The sequence below is a fragment of the Cygnus olor genome, chromosome 29, assembly GCF_009769625.2.
Source record: "Cygnus olor isolate bCygOlo1 chromosome 29, bCygOlo1.pri.v2, whole genome shotgun sequence".
Lineage (NCBI taxonomy): Eukaryota > Metazoa > Chordata > Aves > Anseriformes > Anatidae > Cygnus > Cygnus olor.
Window position 1 is genome coordinate 2059457 of NC_049197.1, and position 21048 is coordinate 2080504.

A 21048-nucleotide genomic window follows, 5' to 3' on the forward strand; every position below is an offset into this window, starting at 1 on the left:
GACAGCAGCGTGCACCAGTGCAGCGACGGCCTCTCTGACCACACAAAGCCACGTCCTCACTCCCCTTCCAATGTTTCTCAGGATTCACTGAACAGCCACACAGCTGAAGGGAGATGATCAGAGCCCTGTCCCATTGACCTCTACAGATCAGAGACTGCTGAACCCCCCCGGTGAGCCCCAGATCCCTTCGGCCACCTCGCCAAGCCCCCTGCTGCTGAGACAGCGGCCGTGGCCCCAGGAGCATGGCGCCGGCACCCACCTTTGCAGCTCCTCCTGTCCTCGGCCAGCTGGAAGGAGTTGTTGCAGTAGCAGGCCGGACCACTCAGCGTCGGCACGCAGTGGTGCTGGCAGGCCAGGGCCGTGCAATTTGCTAATTGCTCTGAGGAGAAAGGGGATGGAAAGGAGAGATGGTCAGAGGTGCAAGCGGCCACGCGTGCCAGAGCCCTGCGCCCGGCCCGGCCTCGCCGCAGGCGGTGACACCTTGGAGTGCCCAGAGGCCTGCAGAGGCTGGAGGAGAGACACGGCTGCCTGGCTCGCTGCTCCCCGTGGCGCAATTTCTGTTTAAAAGCACCCACGAAGCCTTCACATCTCCCAGTGCTCCCAACACACGAAGCAGGCCAGGGCTGCTGGGCGGCCTCGGCAGCTTCTGCCTTGCTCCACCACCACACGGCAGCCTCCAACGTCTCAAGGTTATTTAGCGCCAGGCCTCGTTAGCCTGCTGGGGGTCTCTGGGGAGGGGATGTGCAGTGCTACCTGGCTCCTTCGCCACCAGGCCTGAGGGAGGGCAAGCAGGGTGCCCAGCCTCTCTGTGTCACAGTGGGGCAAGAGCATGGCCGCCCCAGCTTGCCCCTTAACACCGGCAGCGGTGAGAGGCTACCGCAGCCCAACCAGCACACACAGGGCCAGGGCAAGCTTTCACAGCAGAAGGGATGCTCGCTGTGCCAGACGAGAGTGCATCAGCCCACAAAGGCCTCTTTGTCTGGGGGGGCGACTTTCACTGGGTTTTATTTTCTCCGCTCACCCTGCCTAACCCAGTCATTTTGGTGCTCAGAGGGCGCTGAACTCGGGTCCCAGCAAATCTGCTTGCAGAGGGGAAAAAACAGAGTGTGCCTGCAGCCGCCCAACCACGCGCCTCTGCAAACCGGGACAATTCGGCTCTTTCCACGTCCCCGTTAGCAGGAGGAGCAGAGCTCGGGTGCTGTGCTTGCACACCAAGGGACGTCCCATGGCTTCTCCACGTTCAGCAACTCCGCTCTGCCTTTGCGTGGCCCCCGTCGCCTCCCAGCCTGCCCAAACGCTGCTGCCCGGAGGCTGTCCCGAGGTGCAGGAATTCAGATCCCAAGCCCCGCTCCTCCCCAGCCCTTGCAGTATTTGCAGAGACAAGGCCCTACTGCTGGGTGACCGTACCTGTCCTGTCCCCAGCCCCTTCGGCTGCAAAGCATCTGCACCCAGACCCCTGCCCAGCCTTGCCAGGACCAGCTCCCCTCTGAGCCCTCCAAACCCCAGGGGCCTGCCCCTGCAGATTCCCCGCCTTTCTTCTCTCTCACCCCCCTGCATCTCCTCCTCCTCCCAGAGCCATATCCAGATGGGAAGTTTCACGAGCAGCCACCCTCAGCCAGAGTCCCCGACACGCAGAGCTGGGAGCCCTCGGGCTGCTGGGGTTGAAGCGGCAGCGCCGTGGGGGGCTTGGCTGGGCGGGGGGGACACGCAATCCTACAAGGCTGCAGCCGCAGAGGCTCTTCTCTGTGCTTGGGGCCAGGGGGGGCCTTTGCTGGCTGCAGGAGAGATCTTCCTCCTCTGCTAGCACTGAGGGCCAAAATGACCGACTGGAAATGTTGCCCCTTGCATGTGTAATAGTTTAATAAGGCAGGCAGGGCCCAGCTGACTTGTTTACAAGGTTTATCAGCTTTGGCAAGCCCGGCTATTCATTTCAGATTCTTATCTCCTCACTGAAGCACCACATGCATCCAACAAAAAAGAAAAAACCCTCAAGAATGCAGGGTCTTAAGCAGAGAGGGCAGGGAAGACAATGGAGGGAGTTTCAGCACAAAGGCTCTAATTGCATTTCTATCTCCTATGGGTTTTTGCAAGGGCAGCAGAGGCTCCCCAGTTCTGCAGATGGGGCTCTGCATCTTTCTGCGGGACAAACCTCCTGATGGCAGAGGAAGCTCACGTTTATCAGCAAAAGACCTCAGGGCAGAGAGGCCAGGTGCAAAGGGCAATGGGGGGAGCAGGATGAGCTGTGATTATCCAGCAGGCCAGAGCATGAACCAGCAGCAGGGCCTGGGGCTCCTCGTTCAGGCCTGAAAAGCTCCACACCCTGCTATCGGATGCAGGATGAACACATTTGCCATGGCCCGGCCAACCTCAGCTCCGCCCCGACCTCTGGAGAGGCTCCGCAGCCTCCTTCTATCAGCGCGCCCAGCTGGGCAGCGCTCGCTGGCAGGCAGCATTACTGCAGAGGCAGCACGGGTTCAGCAGCTGCCGCCCCGAGTGCCCCGTGTCCCGTGGGTACACGGGGCCCCCAACCCGCAGTGGGGACGTGCACGGGCAGCGAAGAGCAGGGCTGGAGCAGCACGGCCACCGGAGCAGCAGGACACGGGTGACGCCTTGGCACATGCTCCGAGTCCTTCTGCAGCAGCAAGGCTGCGCTCTTCACTGCCACCGTGCAGGAGAGCAGCCGCAGGTGCCAGACCCGGCCGCCTCCAGCCCCTTCCCCACACACTTGCAGCCCTTCCAGGAATGGCCTTGGCTGGATGCAGGCAGCATTTGGGGCCATGCCACGCACCACAGCAGCGCACGCTTCTCACTTCATGCCTGCTCCAATTGCTGCCTTCAACTCCTGGATAATCCTGCTCCGGGCCAGATTAGCAGCACCCCTCCCTAAACCTGGAGCAAAGGCAGAGGCTGGTATGGGCTTTGGGATCAGCAGCAAAGAAATGCCTCCCTGCCAGCTGTGGGTACTGGGGACCTCGGCACCCGACGCAAACAAGAGCGAGGATTTGGGCCCGCAGCATGCCCCAAGCTGCAAGCAGCGACACAGGGTTGCCAGCACCCAGCTCCTGCCTGGTGCACGCAGGCCATGTGCTGCCCCACCATGAAAAACCAGATCCCAATTAACCAGTGAGACCTATTAACTAAATATTAGTGGTCAGAGTGTGCAAAGCAGCACGAACACCCCTGTATTGCTTCTGCCAGCGCTGCCCCAGGTGGCACCAACCAGCCCCAGCAGCAGAGGAGCTTCCAGCTCAGGGCCGGGGCAGGAGGGAGCCACTCGTGGCAGCGTGTCCCAAGCCCAGCATCAGGCTGGGGGCGATGGAAGCTCAGCCCAGCCAGAGCCCTCTGCCCGGGGAAGGGACGGGGCTGGGCAGAAGGCACGCTGCTCGCCCAGAGCCGAGACCCAGCTCCGGGGTCAGCCCAGGACACGTGTTTCTGCGCGGCTAAGCTGTGCACCAGGCAGCCAATGCACATTGATTTTGGGAGAGTTTCCCAACAGGATTAGCAACCAGGGACTGTCCAGGAGGTGGAACAAAGCTCCTGGAAAGAAGGAAAAAAACATACCAGTATCTTTTATCTGAACTAGAATCCGAACTCTCCAAGCTTTTAAACCCAGGAGACAATGCAGCTATTTAATGGCCTGCAGGCTCAGGAATGATGGGCATTTACTTGCAAGCGGCTCTGGATAATCTCCGGCCCTGCTAGCTGCCAGCAAGCGCTCAGCTACCCCTACACTGGCTGCCTGCAGCTGGGAGAGGGGAGCACGCGAGCACATTGGCACCGGGGCAAAGCGGTTACACAAAGCACCAAGGCGACACACCTGAGGCTGCACGCGGGGACTCACCCCAAACAAGAAAAAGGGGACCCCGGGACTCTCACCACGGTGGAGGAGGAAAGGAGGCCAGGAAGGTGTTTCATGACACAGCCCACCTTCCAGCAAGTCCTGTGTGTCCACAGAGGGTAGCTGGGGAGCAGACCCTCACCATCCCCCAGACACCTACCCCGACAGTGCGGCCCTTCGTCCGAGCCATCGAAGCAGTCGTGGAGTCCGTTGCACAGTTTGCTCATGTGTATGCACAGCTCCGTGCCCAGGCAGTTGTGTTCGTTGGGCTGGCATCGTGACACCTTGCTCTGAGGACCTGCAAGACAGCAAAACGCACAACTGTCACCACGCAGAGCAAAAGCAGCACCCAAAGTAGCCAACCGGCCCCAAATCATTCCAGCTCCCGTGGCAGCCTGGGACAAAACCAGCCCCACTTGCCCACGCCAGGCTCTGCCCTGCTCCGACACCCCCAGCTCTTGCCCGGAGGAAGCTCATGGACAAGCGCTGCGTTTCCCTTTCAAAGCAAGCGGGACTGCTGCAGGCACAGCTGTTCAGGAGGAAAAGCACGATCCCTCTGGAGTAAGCTTTCCCTTGTCCATCACAGCACGCAGCCTGCAAAACAGCAGAGCCCCAAGCAGCCAGGGTGGAAGGGGAGCCCTCACCCAGCCCCAGCGAGCCCGGCCAAGGAGACGAGCACCCTGCAAGCCTCCACAGCCAGTCCTCGGGCACCCGTAGGCGCTGGGACATGCCGAGCAAGTGAGGCACCCCCGAGGCACTCGCCATGGCACCCCCGAGCTCCCCGTTTTGAACCCTGGGAGGTCGCCCCCACCTCCCCGGGGTCCCGCTCGCTGCCGGAGCACCAGGAGCACCTGGGGCCAGGCGGTGCCCAGACAGCACCGAGCACAGCGGGTCCCCATCCCCCGGGTGCCCAAAGCACGCCCACAGATGCCAACAGACTTTTTCTCAAAAGGCGACTGTGCCGGCAAGCTCGCAGGGGGCCATTAAGAACCGGGGTTACACGATACAAGGAGACTTAATCTCTGTTATTAACTAGAAAAATTACAAAGGAAGCAAGGCTTTATTTTTAAGCTTCTCAGAAAAGAAGCACGGCATTAAGACAAACAACAAAACACACCATAAAACAAGTAATATCCCGAAGCCCTGCTAAAAGCTCCCCCAGTGTCTCGGTTCCAGCCCCACTTCACCCCAGGCAGGGAGGCAGCTGCCTCAGGGAGCTGCGCGTGGCTGTGCCCCGAAACTGCCTGGGCTTGTGACACGTGGACTGGAGAGCTCTGAAAGCCTGACCCCTTGCAAGGGCTCTCCTGGAGTCCCTGTCCCCAAACCTCTCCAGGTTTTAGGGCTGAACAAGGAACTCTTCAACAGCTCTTACCAGAGCTAACAGCGTAGCTCGACTGGGTCAACAGCAGCACGCAAGAAAAATAGCGAAATCCCATTTTACGGGGAGACAGCAGCTATTTCTGCTGTGCCTTCCCAGCAGCAGTGCACACCACACTCCAGCCTCACAGGCAGCAGGGACGGTGCCGTGAGCGGCTCCCCACGGGGCACCACGTCCTCCCGCAACAGGCGAGGAGCCAGGCTGACCCGGCAAGGGCACCTGAGCACGTGTTGAGCCTCCCGTCCAGGCCTGGTCCCGTTTTAGACAACTATCTAGACCAGCAGCCACCTTTATCTGGGACTCAGGTAGCCCCGCTGGTGCAGCGTGTCCTAAATATGCCGGAGCTCTCCCTCGCCGGGGTCCGGCCGTGCAGCTGCGGATCCTCAGCACGCGCGGTGACCTGCGCTGCGCCGCTCGCTGCCGGCCACTCGGCCTCACCTGCGGCTCAGCTTTTACTTCCTGCAAGCTGCCGAATTATGCCGAGTGTGCTTTTAACCCCGGCCCTGGGGCTACCAACAGGTGCTGTTAAACGAGGACCACACGCGTTCTCCTGCACCTGCGGCCGCCACGGGGACACTGCCAGCCCCCGGCACCAGGCAGCGACCCTGCCCCTTCCCCTCTGCCCCGGCAGCTACCGGGGCTGTGGCCGAGCTTCCCCTCCGAGCCCCGTTTCCACCATCTCTGCCACCACAACCCGTGTTTTCGGCACTGCCTAACTGGAGATGAAGCGTGTGGGGCTTCTCTCAGGCTGATTCCCTGCAGCTGAGCCTCAGCCACAGGCCAGCAGCAAACGACAGCTTCCCCTTTTCCTTCAAAGCATCCAGGACAGGTAAGTTCTTGCATTTCCCTCCCAGAACACGGTGGAGGGACCCAGCCTCCCTGCGCTGCAGAGCACGAGGAAGCCTCTGCACAGCCCTCCAGCCTCCCCGATGAAGAATCAGCAAGTGGTTGCTTGCCAAGCAGACAGAGCAGGCTGGGTTTTTCCCCCCTCTGCCCTTCTCAAATGAACCGAACTCTTTGCAGAAATAAAGTCCGGCAGGAAAAGCACCGCGCGCTTCTGCTCCCGCGGAGGCAGGCAGGGCACCGCTCCCACACGAGGAGGAGCCCGCGAAAGCCTCCCGCCACGAGCACACCACCACGGCTCCTCACGGAAAGTTCCCAACTCGCCGCGGTGAAAAACTTCATCCTGCTTTTGTCCATTTCGTGCAAAGTGACTAACCCTGGGCGTATTGAATAACATGCCCTTTTTTTATTGAATAACATGCCTTTTCTTGCACAAGAGGTGCCCAAAGAATGGAAACGCGAAGGGCTCCAGCTGCCAGATGGCTCCCCACGCACGCGGGCTACTTTCCCAACACATTGCAGTATGTTTCCAGTTAGCCGACTCGCTCTGCACGAGGGAGGTGGGCTCCTCGGGATGGGGATCCGAGGTGCGTGAGATGGGAACGCTAGTCCGAGGCTCACCGCAGCCACCGGCACGGCGCTTCTCCCTGTCCCAGGGCACAGCAGCACCCAGCAGACCCCTTCCAGGAGGATCCCTCCCGAGGTGCTGCTGCGGGGCTTTCACTTCTCCAAGGGGGCTGAACCGCAGCACTATCTAGGCACCAAGTAATTGCAAATTAAGGGTTAATTAAGTACTATCAATAAGCGGGCCAAAAGAATGGAGGCACTGAAATAAAGTGCACAGTTCATCAGTCAAAACTGATCTGCCGTGTCCATTATTCGCCAGCAAAGAGCCTGGATCAAACTACTTATCACAAACAGGGCAGGATTAATCTACAAGCCACTTTGTTTGCTTTTGACTGTGTTGGCTCACTAATAAATGAGCCAATTTATTACATGTGACAAGCTTGTGGTACACCCCAAGGAGCTGAATTAGACAGGAATTTTTAACCTCTAAAAGCCACTTGGAAAGAAAAAAAAAGAAAAAAAAAGAAAAAAAAAAGAAAAAAAAAGAAAAGAAAAGCAATTCTTTCCCCTGTAAATACAAGCTGTAATTGACTTGGCAATGGCCCAAAGAAATGTGAAGTGGGGAAAGCTGCAAAGGAGCAGATGGGAACGTGACCCCGTGTGGGCAGGTCCTGCTCGTGCCACCTGGACGGAGGGCAGCTCCCTTGGGTCCTCTCCCTTGGTTTTATTTCAGGAGAACACCATGCCAGAAGCACCTAGATAAAGTGCTGCTGCATCCTCATCGCTCGATTTTTCCTCCCTGCTGCGAGTTCTCTTGCCCGACATCCTCGCAGCCACACAAACCACTGTGGACCAGCATGAAAACATGCAGCACCGACCCCGCTGCCTCAGGACCGCATCGCAGCAGGGCAGTTGGGAAATGAGCCCTGTGGCTGTGGATGACATTTTCACAGTGACAGGATGGGGTTCAGGAGGGGCAGAGTGGCTGCGATGCCCCATCTGGGCTCGCAAGACCCTGCACGGACAGCCTGCTTGAGAAGGGGCTTTCTGGAAGGCAGAGACACCTGGCAGCTTTGGAGAGACCCCCAGACCTGCTCAGCCCCGTTCCTCACTCCTCTGGAAAAGCCTTGGCACATCTTCCCGTTCAAGTGGCATTTCAAGACATCCACACCGACCACTCCCTGGACCCAGGCAGGAACGGAGGAGGCGAGAGCATCGCCATGGGCCAGCAGCCACCAGGCAGCGGGTGAGAACAGGGAGCCGAGCGCTTTAAGACCTCCTCGATACCCAAACTGACGAGCCGTGCGATGCTGGATCCTCGCAAACACCCAGGTAGCTTTGCAGACTGTGGGTCCTCATGCATCTGCAGGAAGAGTGCCGCTGCCAAGCCAGAGAGGAGAAGCATGCCTGTGGCTCGGTGGTGGCAGCGTGCGGGCAAACGCAGCCAGGCTGCCCCAGGACATCCCGCGGGGGCTGAGAGAGGCCCAGGCACGAGGCCAAGTGGGGATGAAGCAGCCAGATGACAGTCGTAGCTCAGCCACTGCAAATTCATTTCTCAAAGCCCTTCATCTCCTTTGATTTTCAACTGGACGGAGGCTCTTGTCCAAGTTTTTTCCCCAAGAAAGCACCGTGGAATGAAAAAACAACGGGGAAAGAATCAGCGCAAGCCACTTGCATGGACACAAGCGCAGCCACTGAGCTTAAAAAGGGAACTCTTCCTATGCTCGGCTAACACGTGAGCAAAGCCAGCAAATACTTAAAAGGATTCCCCAGAGAGGAAAACCTTTCACATAATAGACAGCATTTCAAGAGACTCTGACATGAGTACATTACTGCAACGTAAATAACCCTGCCTCACTGCCAGGGTACGAAAGGGTATGCCAAGCAGTGTGTAAAAGCAGTGTTTGCAGCCTGGGTTTAAAAAAAAAAAAGAGAGAGATTAAATAATAGTAATAAAAGTCATTCTCTCCCTGCCAAAAAGATAAGGAGGATGAGAGCCTTCTGGAAGCCCTGGTGCCAAAGCAGCGTGAGAAAAGCTTGCCTGGCAATCCCAGAGATACCGGGCCCTCCACCCTGCGTGTGCTGGCAGGTCAGACCACGCTCGCGCGAGCCCAGGCAGGAGCCTCCCTTCATGCCCCTGCCCCTGGGAAAGGGGCAGATGGGCACAGGCTCCGGGCCAGATGTGGAAGCTCAGCGCTGAGCGCTGCCCAGCCAGCACCATACAGCAGCCCGGGACTGCCCCAACCTCCCCGAGTCCTGCCGGGTGCAGGGAAAAGCCAACGCACCTCGCTGAGCGTCGGCAGCGCGTCGCACAGTCACTGCCGAGGCAGCAGGGCATGGCTACAGATTCAGTCTCTAAACTGAATTTTCTGCTGCAAAATCAGGTTTTGCAGCCTACCGTGCTAAGACAGACACGGAGGAGACTCCTGGACCGTCCCGTGATGCTGTGAGAGCAGAGGACACGCTGGTCCTTGATTCACGCCTGGCACGACACCCCTACCCGTCTGCCCTGCAGCGCGGAGCCGGTGGGCAGTAGCATCCCGTGCTCCGTCCCTGCAGAGCAGCCGCTGCAGTGCTCCTGCCGAGGGGTCTGCACAGCCCGGAGAGCCCAGGAGTGAGGGTCCCAAGGGGCATCAGCACCTGGGGCTTCAATGCCTGGTGGCGGAGGAGGACAGCGTTGCCTTCCAGCCTCCCAAGGGGAGGCAGCAAGCAGGGAGGAGGCTCCGCCAGCACCCACCAGCGCCGCTCTTGTGGTGAAGAAAGAGGGGAAAAAGGTAAGAGCTGGAAAAAAGCATCCAGGCTGTCCATCTACCTATCCAGATGGATAAAGAGAGCACGGTTAAACGGGGCACAGGCACGCACAGCTAGCGGAATACGTCAATCAGGACGGATTTCTTCCAGCGCTGGGAAAGGCCTCCAAGTCTTCCTGCAGTAATTTTCCAGGGCTGCTGATTGACTGGAGCCAGACGGCCCATCCCAGCCCCCTCATCCCTCCCACGGAGGGGATGGTTGCATCATTTCGCCTTAAGAAACAAATAACTCCAGCGCCGAACCAGAGCCTGCTTCCGAAGAAACCTTTACGCCAAGCGCAGCGGCAGCCGGGGGAGGACAAGGCGCCTTCACTTGCCGTCGAGCAGCAGCTCCCGGCTTCTCCTCCAACGCCGGACACCAGCACCTGGGCTTCGGCCTCAGCTGGAGCGAGCAGCAGCATCTGCTGAAGCCACCGCTGCCCAGCGGGCACAGACAGGTCCCCGCTCCCCCATCCTGGGCTCCCAAGCCCCCTCCCCATGCTCACCACCACCACCACGAGGGCCAGGGGAAGCACAGGGCGCCGCCGCCACCTCGCCCCTCACAGCGAGGTGCTTGCAGCATCCCTGCCTTCGGGAGCCCGGGCTTTCCTCACTCAAACCCGTTTGGATGGAAACCAAACCCAGCGGTGCCCAGGTCCCAGGAAACCATTGCAATACGATGGGTCACAGCCCCCATAGGGAGAGATACCGGGGGGCAGAGGCTAGGGAGATGAATGGCAGACAGACAGACAGATGGACGGACTGAATTCCTGCCGTAAGCGGCACCCGCTGTCCCACCCCCAGGGCGCTGAGAACTCGTGCGCTACTGGAAAGCGTGAGCGGAGGTAGAGCAGCGGTGCGATGACGCCTGTTCAGGACCCTCGAACGACCGTGCAGTGAAAGAGCGAATGGAGCAAAACGCAAAGAAAATTATTAGGAAGGAAAGTCATACATACATATATCAGGTGATTCATCCGAGCCATCGGGACAATCCTTTTCCCCGTCACAGCGCCAGCCCTTAGATATGCACGTAATCTGATCTTTGCATGCAAACTGTTTAGGGCTACATGTCTTCGGTGCTGGATGAGAAAAGAAATAACGATAATAAACATGATCAGTTTCTTCCCAAAGACAAGTTATTTAAAAAAAAAAAAATTAAATTAAGGACTAGATTGCTTTTAGTTTGATTTCTTTCTAATGGCTCAGCGAAAGTTTTAGCCTGGCATCAAATCCATCAACCTTGCCCCTTAGGAAAGGAGAAAATTTAAACTGAAACATTAATTACACTGCGAGAAAACAGGAACTGAGATCCATGATGCACTAACAGATTTTAAAGATCATTTAACTTGGATGAATTAGCTCCTGGGAGCCAAAGGCGCTTTATTTTCTATGCTAGACAGTAAAAAAGAAAGGGAAAAAAAATGAGAAAACCCAAACGAGAGCAAATTAAAAAGGAATGTTTTCAAATCGAGCAGCAGCAGCACAGGTGCTGCCTGTTCGCGCGGGTGCAAGGGCCGCAGGCACCCACCGCCTCCTCGCCTGCACCCCAGCCACACACTGGGACGGGGACGATGACCGCCCCAACCCACCCCTGCAGGCAGAGACCCTGTCCTCCGCACGCAGACCGCGATTAGAAGGGAAAGAAACCAGAGGGGAGCTTCCTTCCCCCCAGAACTGCTGGGCTTCATTTCTCTGGACAGCAGAGGCTGAAAGAAAGTTCTTTCTTGGCTAATCCACAGCTGGCTGTGACAGCGCCAAACTTTAAAAAGAAAAACGCGTATGTATTTGTACAAATAAAACACACGCACGCAGCACGAGCGGAGCCAGGCAGCTCGGAAAGCATTACAAGGCAGGGCGGGCAGCAAAAGTTCAGGTGATTGCTGCAGGCGAGAGGGTCAAAGCGCAAAGCCCCAGCTTCATCCCCGAGCCCCCGGCAGAGCCACACCGCGGCAGGGACGTGCACCGGCAGTGCCAGCCCTCCCCGCCTCCTCGCCAGTCTCTTGGCATGTCGCGTTTTCCCGAGAGACTCAGCTCTTTGCAGCAAACACCTCCACGCTGATTGCAGCTTTTGTTATAAAACAGCAAGCCCGAGCCCTCGGGGAGGGAGGAAATCTTGAAAACACAACCAAACGCAACTCTGAATGTTTGTTAAAGGAGAAGGCAGCACAACACGCGCAATCCCAACAGGTATCTGGTGTCGTCCCTTGTCTTCTGCTCAGCTCCCCTCTCCATGGATCCCTGTCACTTCGTGCACAGCCCACGGTGAGGGGGGGTCTCCGCATGTTTCCAGGCGGCTGCAGCAGGCAGCAGCACGGACGCGTGCCTAGCAGCGCTACTGCTCGTTTCATGCATTTCATGACCCAGTTCGCTCTCAGGTTCCTGACGGACCAGAGGAGGTGCCGAGATTCCTCGCTGACCTGTGTTAGGAACAGGAGATGTCTCCTTCCTCCCTGCTCAGCAGCCTTTTGCTCCGTCTGTGCTGCTGGGGAGGAAGATGGGCAGAGCCCCATCCCCTGCCCAAACCCTGGTTCCTAAAGGAGGGGGAAACTCTCCCACCTGCCCTTGCACCCTGTGACTACTCCAGTTATTGCCTAGACCCGCAAAGGGGCTCTGTTTGCCCCAAAACTTGTCTGCTTTCTCCAGAAATGCCTGATTGGTTTGATTGAAGAGTATTGCCTCCTGCAAACCTGCCTTCGCCCAGGTCTCTACAGCATCAGAAGCGTTGGAGCTGCTGCTAGACGGAGACGCTCGATACCATGACACGGAATTTAGTGCAGTCAAGATGGAGACTGGATGTATCAAAATGGATGAAACACCCGCAGCTGTGAGCCCATGCCAAGCCCTCCGATCCCAACACCATTCCTAAGACAACCAGCTTAAAGCCAAGTCCCTCCTGTTCCTCCTGCAGGACCCGGCAGTGCGGGACGAGACGGCAGGGCATCCTACGGGGCCGTTTGTCCCAGGTGCTCGGGCTCGGGCTGACAGTGATGAAACACGGGACCACTGGCTGCAGGAGCAACCCCTCCTGCTGGGCACAGCTGGTGCCAGCCCTGCTACGGAGCCCATGGTCACCACGGGGTCGTTTCCTCTCTGCCCCAGGGACAGGTCAGACCCAAAGCAGAAGGGGCTGCACCCTGCTGGGCACCCACTGCCCACTCAGGGTCCCCACGAGCACCCCGAGCCTGGCACCCGCACCCCAGCCCCAGGGACCGCGTCCCCACCAGGGCCAGCTCTGCCACCCCCCTCTTCCTGGAGGAGCTGATCTTCCTCCCCCACCTCTGAGCCACAAGCTTACCCAATGCAAGATTCATTAAGAAAACCACAGCAAAGAACCGACACTCCCTTGGATTTCCTGCTCTCCCTCATCCCCCGAGGTTTCCAGCAGCCACAACGTGACCTACCACCACACGCACGCACCCCGACGGCCCTCGGCCGAGCCCAGCCCCAGCTCTTGCCTTCCTCCTCACCCCCGAGGGGAGCAGGAGCTGGTTTACGAGGGCAGGCCCCTGGCAAGCAGCTCCAAGCCTCCTGCCCAGCACCTACACTTCTGCTGGCCCCCAGCTGCTCAAAGTCCCCCAGGTTCGTGTCTACAAAGGAGATGAAGCCAGGCCCAGGGCAGGATCTTGATGCAACCAGTTTATTTTGCACTAGAGACACCCGTCCTGAAACAGAGATGCTCACCAGCAGCACGGAACATGAGCCCCTCTTCCGAAGACGTCATCCCTACCTACCAGCACCTAAATCTTCCAGACCAGCTCCGTCTCACGGACTGGCTGCGGTTAGACAGACTGAAGGAGAGCAAGTTCTCCTGCTGCTTGCAACAGCTCCCCTACGCAGGAGCAGAACATGTGGGATTTCTTCTAAGCACTAAAACATTGCTCATACGCTTTTTTTTTTTTTGTCAGGCTTCACATGTGTCATGGTTTGCCGTCAGGAATGCCACCCCTGTAGACACGTACTTGGCTCGCACCTGCCTCTTCCCGGACGTGGCAGTGCACGTGCAGGTCTCCAGCTAAGTCAGCTGCAGGGAAAAAAGGTGCTTCCCCAGCACAGGTGAGCCCCAGGGAACGGTCTCACTGCACCTTGCCGCCACGGGTGGCGTTAACCTGCCACAAAGCTGTGTCTGAACTGGGCTCGGAGCTCAGACTGTCCCCGCCGTCACTCACAGAAGCAAGGATCGCCTTGGAAGCACAAGCCCGCACCACTGCTGGTGGCTCTGCACAAGGAGAAGAAAGAAGATTGCTTCCCTTTTCAGCCACTAGCTCTCCAAGCTTCTCGGTAACAAAACGCACTTTCTGTTCTTGCACAGCATGTTCCTAGTGAGTTAAATAGCCTCCAAAATGAGTGTCAAGATGCCTAAATGCCAGGTGGACAATTAGAGAAGGTGTCTGTTAATGCATCGTTCACAATGAGCCAAGTTTCTTTTTGAAAGCCAGGCGGCCGCATCAGCAGAAGCGGCAATCTCAGCGGAGAGAGGAGCTCCAACTTTGGGTAGGAGAATAAAGAAGCCTTCATGCAGTGTACAATGGCCAGCTCAGACTGCAGGGCCAGGACAGCTGCAAAAGCCTTCCATGGAAAACATTTGCCTCTTTAGCAGTCAGAGGAGAGATCCTCGCTTAAAAATAATTCAAAAGGGACAGAGGGGGAAAAAAAAATTGTACTCAAAACAGCAAATGGTTATTTCGGTACAAAAAAGGGCACCCTTCTCTAGGGAGGGCTGGGGGCGCCCGTCCCAGCAGGGAAGCGGAGCTGCAGCAGGGTCTGTTGGGGCAGGAGAGGACCCGGACCCCGGCGGCACCTCTCGCTGCCTCAGTGATGAGGGCAGACGAAGTCAGCACCGCAACGCAGGCAGCCAGAGGGCTTCGTGTGGACGTGCAGTGGGTTCAGAATTTTTTTTTTTAAGTGTTAGCAAAAAAACACACAGCAAAACACGTTTCATCTTTGCCTAAGGCAAGAAATCAACACTTCTACTTTAAATGGACTATTCTGGGAGGCTGGTGAACAGAAGGTCCTCACCTTGAGTAGAAGCCAAATTACCTTCAGTGCACAGATGACTATGGCATAAAAACCTAGATAAACTGGAAGCAAACCACAAAAAAAAAGTTAAAGAACTTCCTCCTTAAGCAAGCCATACTTTTCTACTCAACCCAATTCTTGCTCCTCTCCTTGGAGGAGGTGGCTGGCTCTTACTTCGCAAAGGAAACAGCACTGGCAATAAATATGGACTGGAATGAGCATGATTTGCAAAACAGATGTTCTTGGGGGGGGGGGGGGAGAGAGAATAAATCCACTCCACATTCCTCATAGGTCTCTGTTCCCCAGCTACTCCCCTCCCCTCCATGCTAACATATACGGTCTCGCGCAATGGCCAAGCCTGCCAAAACACACATCTCCTGCGCTGCGCACGCAGAGCCGGGCTTGCTCTGAACCCTGCTCCAGGACGCACGTCAGGCTTGCAAACTCCATCCGGGTACTGAGCCCCAGCAGCTAGGGACCAAAAAGGGGCAACATAAACCAGCTGAGCCTTCAAATTTCCCTGCCAGACCCCCTCCTCCCTCAGAGCTGGCTACAGCTGCCACCAGCACAACCACTGGGATGCTTCAAGGTCCCCGAACATCGCCCTTGTGAGCTTTGCCACAGCGACACAAAAACCTGCAAGGTTGTTCTGGAGGGCAGAAGTCTGGCACGAAATTATTGAACCTCTGGAGAAGGGGGGGGATGGAAAAGCCCCAGCATCCTGGTGCGTGTGGGATGAAAGGTGGCATCATTTGTGCTTCAGTCCAGCCCCGGTCCTCACCTGCACCAGCACTGAGGCTTTGCCGAGGGGGCACTGGAGCACAGTTTACTATCCCATCTCCACCCCCTCAGCGTCCCTCCCTCTCAGTTTAACTCTCCAGATGTCCCTTGGCCAGAGGACAGTGCAATTTAGAGGCTGCTTTCCCAAAACAATGATCGGGCGCATGCACCTCGCATGACTCCTCCAGGGCCCCAGCATGCAAGGCCACGATGCCAAACTGAGACTTTCCAAGTTGTCCTATTAACTGAACACAAAAATCAGACACACAGACACAGACACAGATTTCTAGGTTGGAAGAGACCTCAAGATCATCGAGTCCAACCTCCGACCTAACACTAAGTACTCCACTAAACCACTAAACTAAACTAAATCAGTCATCTTATGCTTTCATTTTTCTCTACAATCTCCCCCACATCATCCGTTCTTTGTTCTCAAGTTTTGGGGTGGCGGGAGAGTGATTTATTCATTTTTTGTGATGTCAGGACTCTTCAAATTCTCCAGAATTTCTCTGTAGCCTGAAGACAGACAGGCACGGAGAGAAAAGATAAAACACTGAGGCATGCGCACACCTCGATTCCTTCATGATGCCTTGAATGCAGGGACCAGAGCTTTGTTACAAAGCCATAAGGCCAATGACAAAAAATAATAAAATAAAATAAAATAAAATAAAATAAAATAAAATAAAATAAAATAAAATAAAATAAAATAAAATAAAATAAAATAAAAACCACAAACAGGGAGAGCAGAGCCCAGAAGGGCTGCGACTTCCCCCAGCCACTCGGGCATTTCTGCACACAGCGTGCAGAATTTGCAAGCTCATGGCTAAAGTAAATTTGTCAGGTCCTTTGGCTCTGAAAAACTAGACAGGATAATAGAGACATTTAAAATAACACAACTTAGATCTTGTAGTCATATTTTTTCAAGGGGGGGAGGCTTATTTGTTTGGTTTGCATTTAAATACAAGATCTCTAAACAGTTCAAATGCATTTTTGCCATTCTTCCATCTGGCCCCCTCGTATGAGAAGATTCAAACCAGACCCGCTGCTCCATCGGAGCTGCTATTTCCATGAATGACGTTGCTGTTCGCACTCCCAGCTATTCCCATTTGGAGAAGCCGCAGGTATGCGCTGTTTGGAACTTATTTGGGTTGGAGGGGGAGGGGCTGGTTCAATTGCTAAGTAAATATTGACTTTAAAATACGCATTTTTTCCCTTTTCCTTTCAAGTCTGCCTATTGCGTCTAAATCACAAGGCATTAACTCTGGGTTGTTTTTTTTGTTTTTTTAGGGGATTTTGTTTTGTTTTGTTTTTTATAAAAGGACAATTTTGCAAAGAAAAGCCTGCCTCAGCTTTGCAAGAGAGGTTTGAACGGAAGCAAAACGCCATTCATAAGAAACACGCGCATCTGTCCCTGGGAAAGAGCTGGCTGAGGGCGAAGAACGTCGGAAGGCATCTTTGAGCCGGCCTCCTCAGACCCGGCCAGCTTTTAGATACAGCAAGGAGCTGAAAACCACCCTGAAAATCCCATCCAAGCAGAGCACTGGTGGACCATCATCTTCAGGCACGTGCCTCGAGCATCCCCCAAAGCGTGCTGCGAGCTTTTGCGGATTTTTCGCCTCTGGCTCGTGCTCGCCGACTGCCTCGAGGCAACATGGGGGATGCTCACGTACTGAGGGTGCTTCAAGGTCTCGCAGCAGCCCTCAGACACAGAGGGCCTGGCCCGTGCCCCGGCTGCTCCCAGAGGCTGGCCTGGACCCTTCGCACAGAGACCATGCTCCGTGCATGCTCCCATCGCCCACAGGAGGGCACAGAGGGAGCAGCCCAAGGGTGCCGGGACCCCAGCTGCCCCCACCACCCGCCTCCAGGCCCCAGCTCCCAGCCAGGCCTCGGCCCCATCACCATCATTGGGGCAAGAGGCGACACTGCGGCCTGGCCGAGGAGCAGCCAAGGGATGAGCCAGAGCGGGCCCATGGCAGCCACCACCCCATCCTCTGCCCGTTATTCCTTTATCGATTCAGACAAAGGATGAGAGGGGAATGTGGAGCAAGAGAAGGAACAACGAGGGGTGGCAGCAGGGGCTGGGCTGGCTCCCCGTAAGGGAGGACAGAAACGGAGATGGCCAAAAGCGGCCATCCCCAGCGGGGAGAGGGGGAAGGGGAATAAAATCATATTGCGACTTCCAAGGGCTCCTTTCATCTCCACGCACCGCGGTCACCTGACTTCAAACAGATCCAGGGGGAGACGATTTAAACGCTAACACGCATCAGGAAATCTGGACGCGCTGGGAGGAATGCGCTCCCCCCGCCAGCCCAGCCCCTTCCCCTCCTGCTCCCCAGGCTCCGGGCAGCTCAGCTGCCTTCAGACAAAATGCATTAAAAAAAGGGGGGGTGGAATTTGCATTTTAAACCAAATTCAGAAGCTGAGAGATCTGTGCTGGAGTGAGATCCCCCCGTCCCCCCCTTCTGCCTCCAGACCCACAGATTGATCCTTAGAAGAATGAGCTAAAAAATGGCAGGAGATGAAACCAGATGAAATGAATCCACGGCATTTTCAGAATTGGAGGGGAAAAAAAAAGCTTGATCATACAAAATGTGGTGGGGAGGGGCAGAAGGGGCAGGCTCCAGCCACGCAGCAGAGGGTGTTTCAAGAAAGAATCATGCTTTTTTTTTTTTCCTCCTTTTTTCCTTTTTTTGCAGCTTATCTGCAATTTAAATGAAAACAAGAAAAAGAAAAAAGAAAAAAAAAAAGCATTTGCAGCCAAGAGAAAGGGGCTTAATTCCTCTCGGTTTGGTTGGAGGGGCTGCAGCCGTGCCTGGCTGGCAGCCACCCCTTCTGGGGGTGGCTGCCCCTTCCCCTCCCCACACGAGGCAGAGGGGTGAGGAAGAGGCATTGATTTGGGGCAGGAGACCCAGCCAGATACTATGGATGCCATGCACGATGTTCCCCCCTCCCCCCCAGATCCCGAATATCCCCTGCCTCCTCTACCTGCTCGGAAGGTTTTATTCCCTTTATTTATTCTAGCAATAAGAAGTAGGATGTTTATACCATTGGCAGTTTGGAACCCAAACAGAATATAGCGTTCTGCACCAGAGGCAGTTATTTATGGCTTGTGGCTAAAGCTGATAACGCTTCCCCCAGAGACCTGCCTGCATTGTGCAATAAAGCAATTGCACATTATAGATTAATAGGCATTTCATCTGGATAGCTGAATCACAGGGCAGGACTCTGCAAGGAGCTAAATGACAGAGCCCAGGGCTGTGTGAGGCGAAGGGGCCGGTAGGGCCGGCAGCAGGCAGGGGGCTGCGCTGGGCAGCAGGGCGCTCGACTGCATTCGGCCTGGGACGGGCATCGGCCAGCCAAGGCTCTAAAAGCGCTGGAGCCAGGCCAAAACCATTGGCCTTAATTCATTAGTCAACTCAATTTCGCTGGCTTTGCAAATAAGGACTTTGTCTAAAATGGGGAAACGGACCAGAATAGCTATTGTGAACCGGGAGCAGGCAGAAAGGGCCCTTTGAGAGGACACTCTGCCGGAATAAAAGTCACTTTTATCCCAGAATAATTAGCGTGCTCTGAGTACACTAATTATTCCAGCATAAAGGGACTTTTATTCCCAAGAGGAGAGTGCCGCTCGGGGAGCTACTCTGAATTCAGGTCCACCTGTCCGTGTGAACGCCATCTCCCGGTCCTGCCGCTCCGGGGGCGACCCAGCCTGCCGACACTTGTGACACCCACGTGTCCGGGGATGGACGGACCTGCGAGCATCCGCAGGGTGGTCACCACTTACAAGTCCAGACCAGGCTGTGCCATGCAAACTTGGGCTCCCACCCCAGCCAGCGCTGGGAAACACCAGACCCCTGCCCCATGCATGTCCCCTGCACTAGGAGGAATAGGTTGAACAGACCCAGCTCCATCATCTGCACAAGCTGCCAGGTGGTTTTCATGAGCCCCGTTGTTTTGGGGAGCAAACACCTCCTGCAGCTCAGGGGGACAAGGTCACGAAGCCACCGCGGCACCAGCTGCTATTTCAAGGTCTCCCCAGGAAAACCTCAGGCTCCTGCTGAAGAAAACAGCACAGGGAAGCAGAGCAATACTGTAACCCTTCCTGCTCCACGCGGACAGCATCTCCAGCTGCTCTGCCCAAGCTGGGATTTGGCTGCAACCTGCTCAAACGTGGCCGTAGCTACAGGGAGGCTGGGAAAAACTCCCCCGGCCCATCCCCTCCTTGCCTCAACGGGAGCTGGAGCCTGTCTAGGAGGAACACACCCCAAAAGCAAACCCGACCTGCTCGCCCAGTGATAGCAGACTTGGAACAAAAACACAGCCTCCAAAGCAGGGTGGGGAAGCATCCCCTGGCTCAGGCCTCCCCCGCAGCGGCACCTTGCAGACACAGCGTGCCGGACGGGTCGCAAGCGTGCACCTCAGAGGCGGCGGTGCAGGATTGGGAAACACTTGGGGTTTCCTCAAGAGCATGCTAACAGGATGCCACATCGCACTGTGGCTTTGCTGAGCACTGCCTCATCCCCCTCTGCACCACTGATTGCCCACGGCCCCGTGCCGCACACAGCCAGTGGCCTCCACGGGCCGACGCCACTTCCCCGTGTGCCTGGAGGAGGATTTCCCTGGGCCAGGCCCCAGAGGAGCCGAGTCAGCCATGCCAACCAAGCGCTTCGCACATCTAAACGCCCGGCAAGGCGAGGGCAGGTGGAGGCAGCAGAGGGGACGTGGCCAGCGGCAGGGCTCCAGCCCCGTCACCTCTCCGCAGCGCAGCCCCCGCCTGCACCGCTCCTCGACCGCCCCGCGCAAGAGCTGGCCCCGCTCCCGCTCCTCGCCGCCGCTGTGCCGGCCGGGCGCCGTTCCCCCACCGCAGCACTGCGGCCCAGACACCCGGGCCGGGCCACGGCCGAGACGCCGTGCCAAGAGCGCTGCGCGGCCCCACGAGCCGCAGCTACCACCCAAACAGCAAGCTCCAAGCTTGAGCAGGGAGGGGAGGAAAAAAAAAATAAAATCCAACAACAACAAAGAACCCCAACGCTGTGTCCCAGGGTCGCCGCACAATACCCGGGCTTGTTGCTTCTGCTGGCAAAAGGCAGCTCCGATCAGCTGTGCAAATTGCAGAGTAACCCAGCCGCATCCATGCACGCAGCTCGGGCCAAGGACAAGGGCAGCATGGGGCAGGCAGAGCCCCCATGCCCCCAGGGGCACCCCCGGGGATGCAGCCGCTGGGCTGGGTCTTGAGAGGTGGAGGGAAAAAACAAAATCTTTGGCATGGTGGAGTGTCCCATCTGTTTATAACTGGCAAAAATGATTAAAGAGGAATCTGGTACAGTTATGTCTGGTCTGATTTTGTGTCCCAGACATTACTCTGCCCCCTTGGCATCTCTACCAGCGCAGCTATGACCGCCTAACTGCTCGTCTGCAACAGCCTGGACACTCCATGGTGCTTGGACCTGGTGTGCCCGTTCCTACCTTCTGCCAGCTGCAGAAAAAGGAGCTTTGAGATTTCAGAGAAGCTGAAAGAGCACAGGGCAGGGCAGGTTTGGGAGGGATGCTGGCATCAGGCAGCCGCAGAAGAGAAAACCAAACTCATGAGCACAATGCTGGGCTCCAAATTCCACAGAGAAAACCCGCTGCAGGCCATGAGAGGAGACACTTGAGTGAACCCATCTGGACAGGCTCCGGCAGGAAGCAGAACCTTGCCGCGGCCACACGGGGTGACACGGAGCGGAGCAGGATCTCGCCCACCTCCCGGCCAGCCCCACAGCCACAACCAGGGCCGCGTGTCCCCGTGGCACAGATGAAGGCAGCACCACGGATCCCTCCATTCATGCTTTCAGGAG

At 56.6% G+C, this 21048-nt stretch overlaps 1 protein-coding gene across 3 annotated transcripts in view; it reads right to left on the minus strand.

Annotated features, from left to right (window-relative positions):
- Window positions 1-21048, minus strand: part of LRP1 (LDL receptor related protein 1) — an 89817-nt gene that overhangs the window by 60933 nt on the left and 7836 nt on the right. For 2 of the 3 annotated variants that reach the window (XM_040539426.1, XM_040539425.1), the window contains exons 2-4: window positions 10372-10494; window positions 3999-4136; window positions 260-379 (exon numbers count right to left, since the gene is read on the minus strand). In XM_040539426.1, the coding sequence (XP_040395360.1) occupies window positions 260-379; window positions 3999-4136; window positions 10372-10494 (381 nt within the window). The remainder of the gene's footprint in view (window positions 1-259; window positions 380-3998; window positions 4137-10371; window positions 10495-21048) is intronic. The other variant, XM_040539427.1, reaches the window with a different exon arrangement.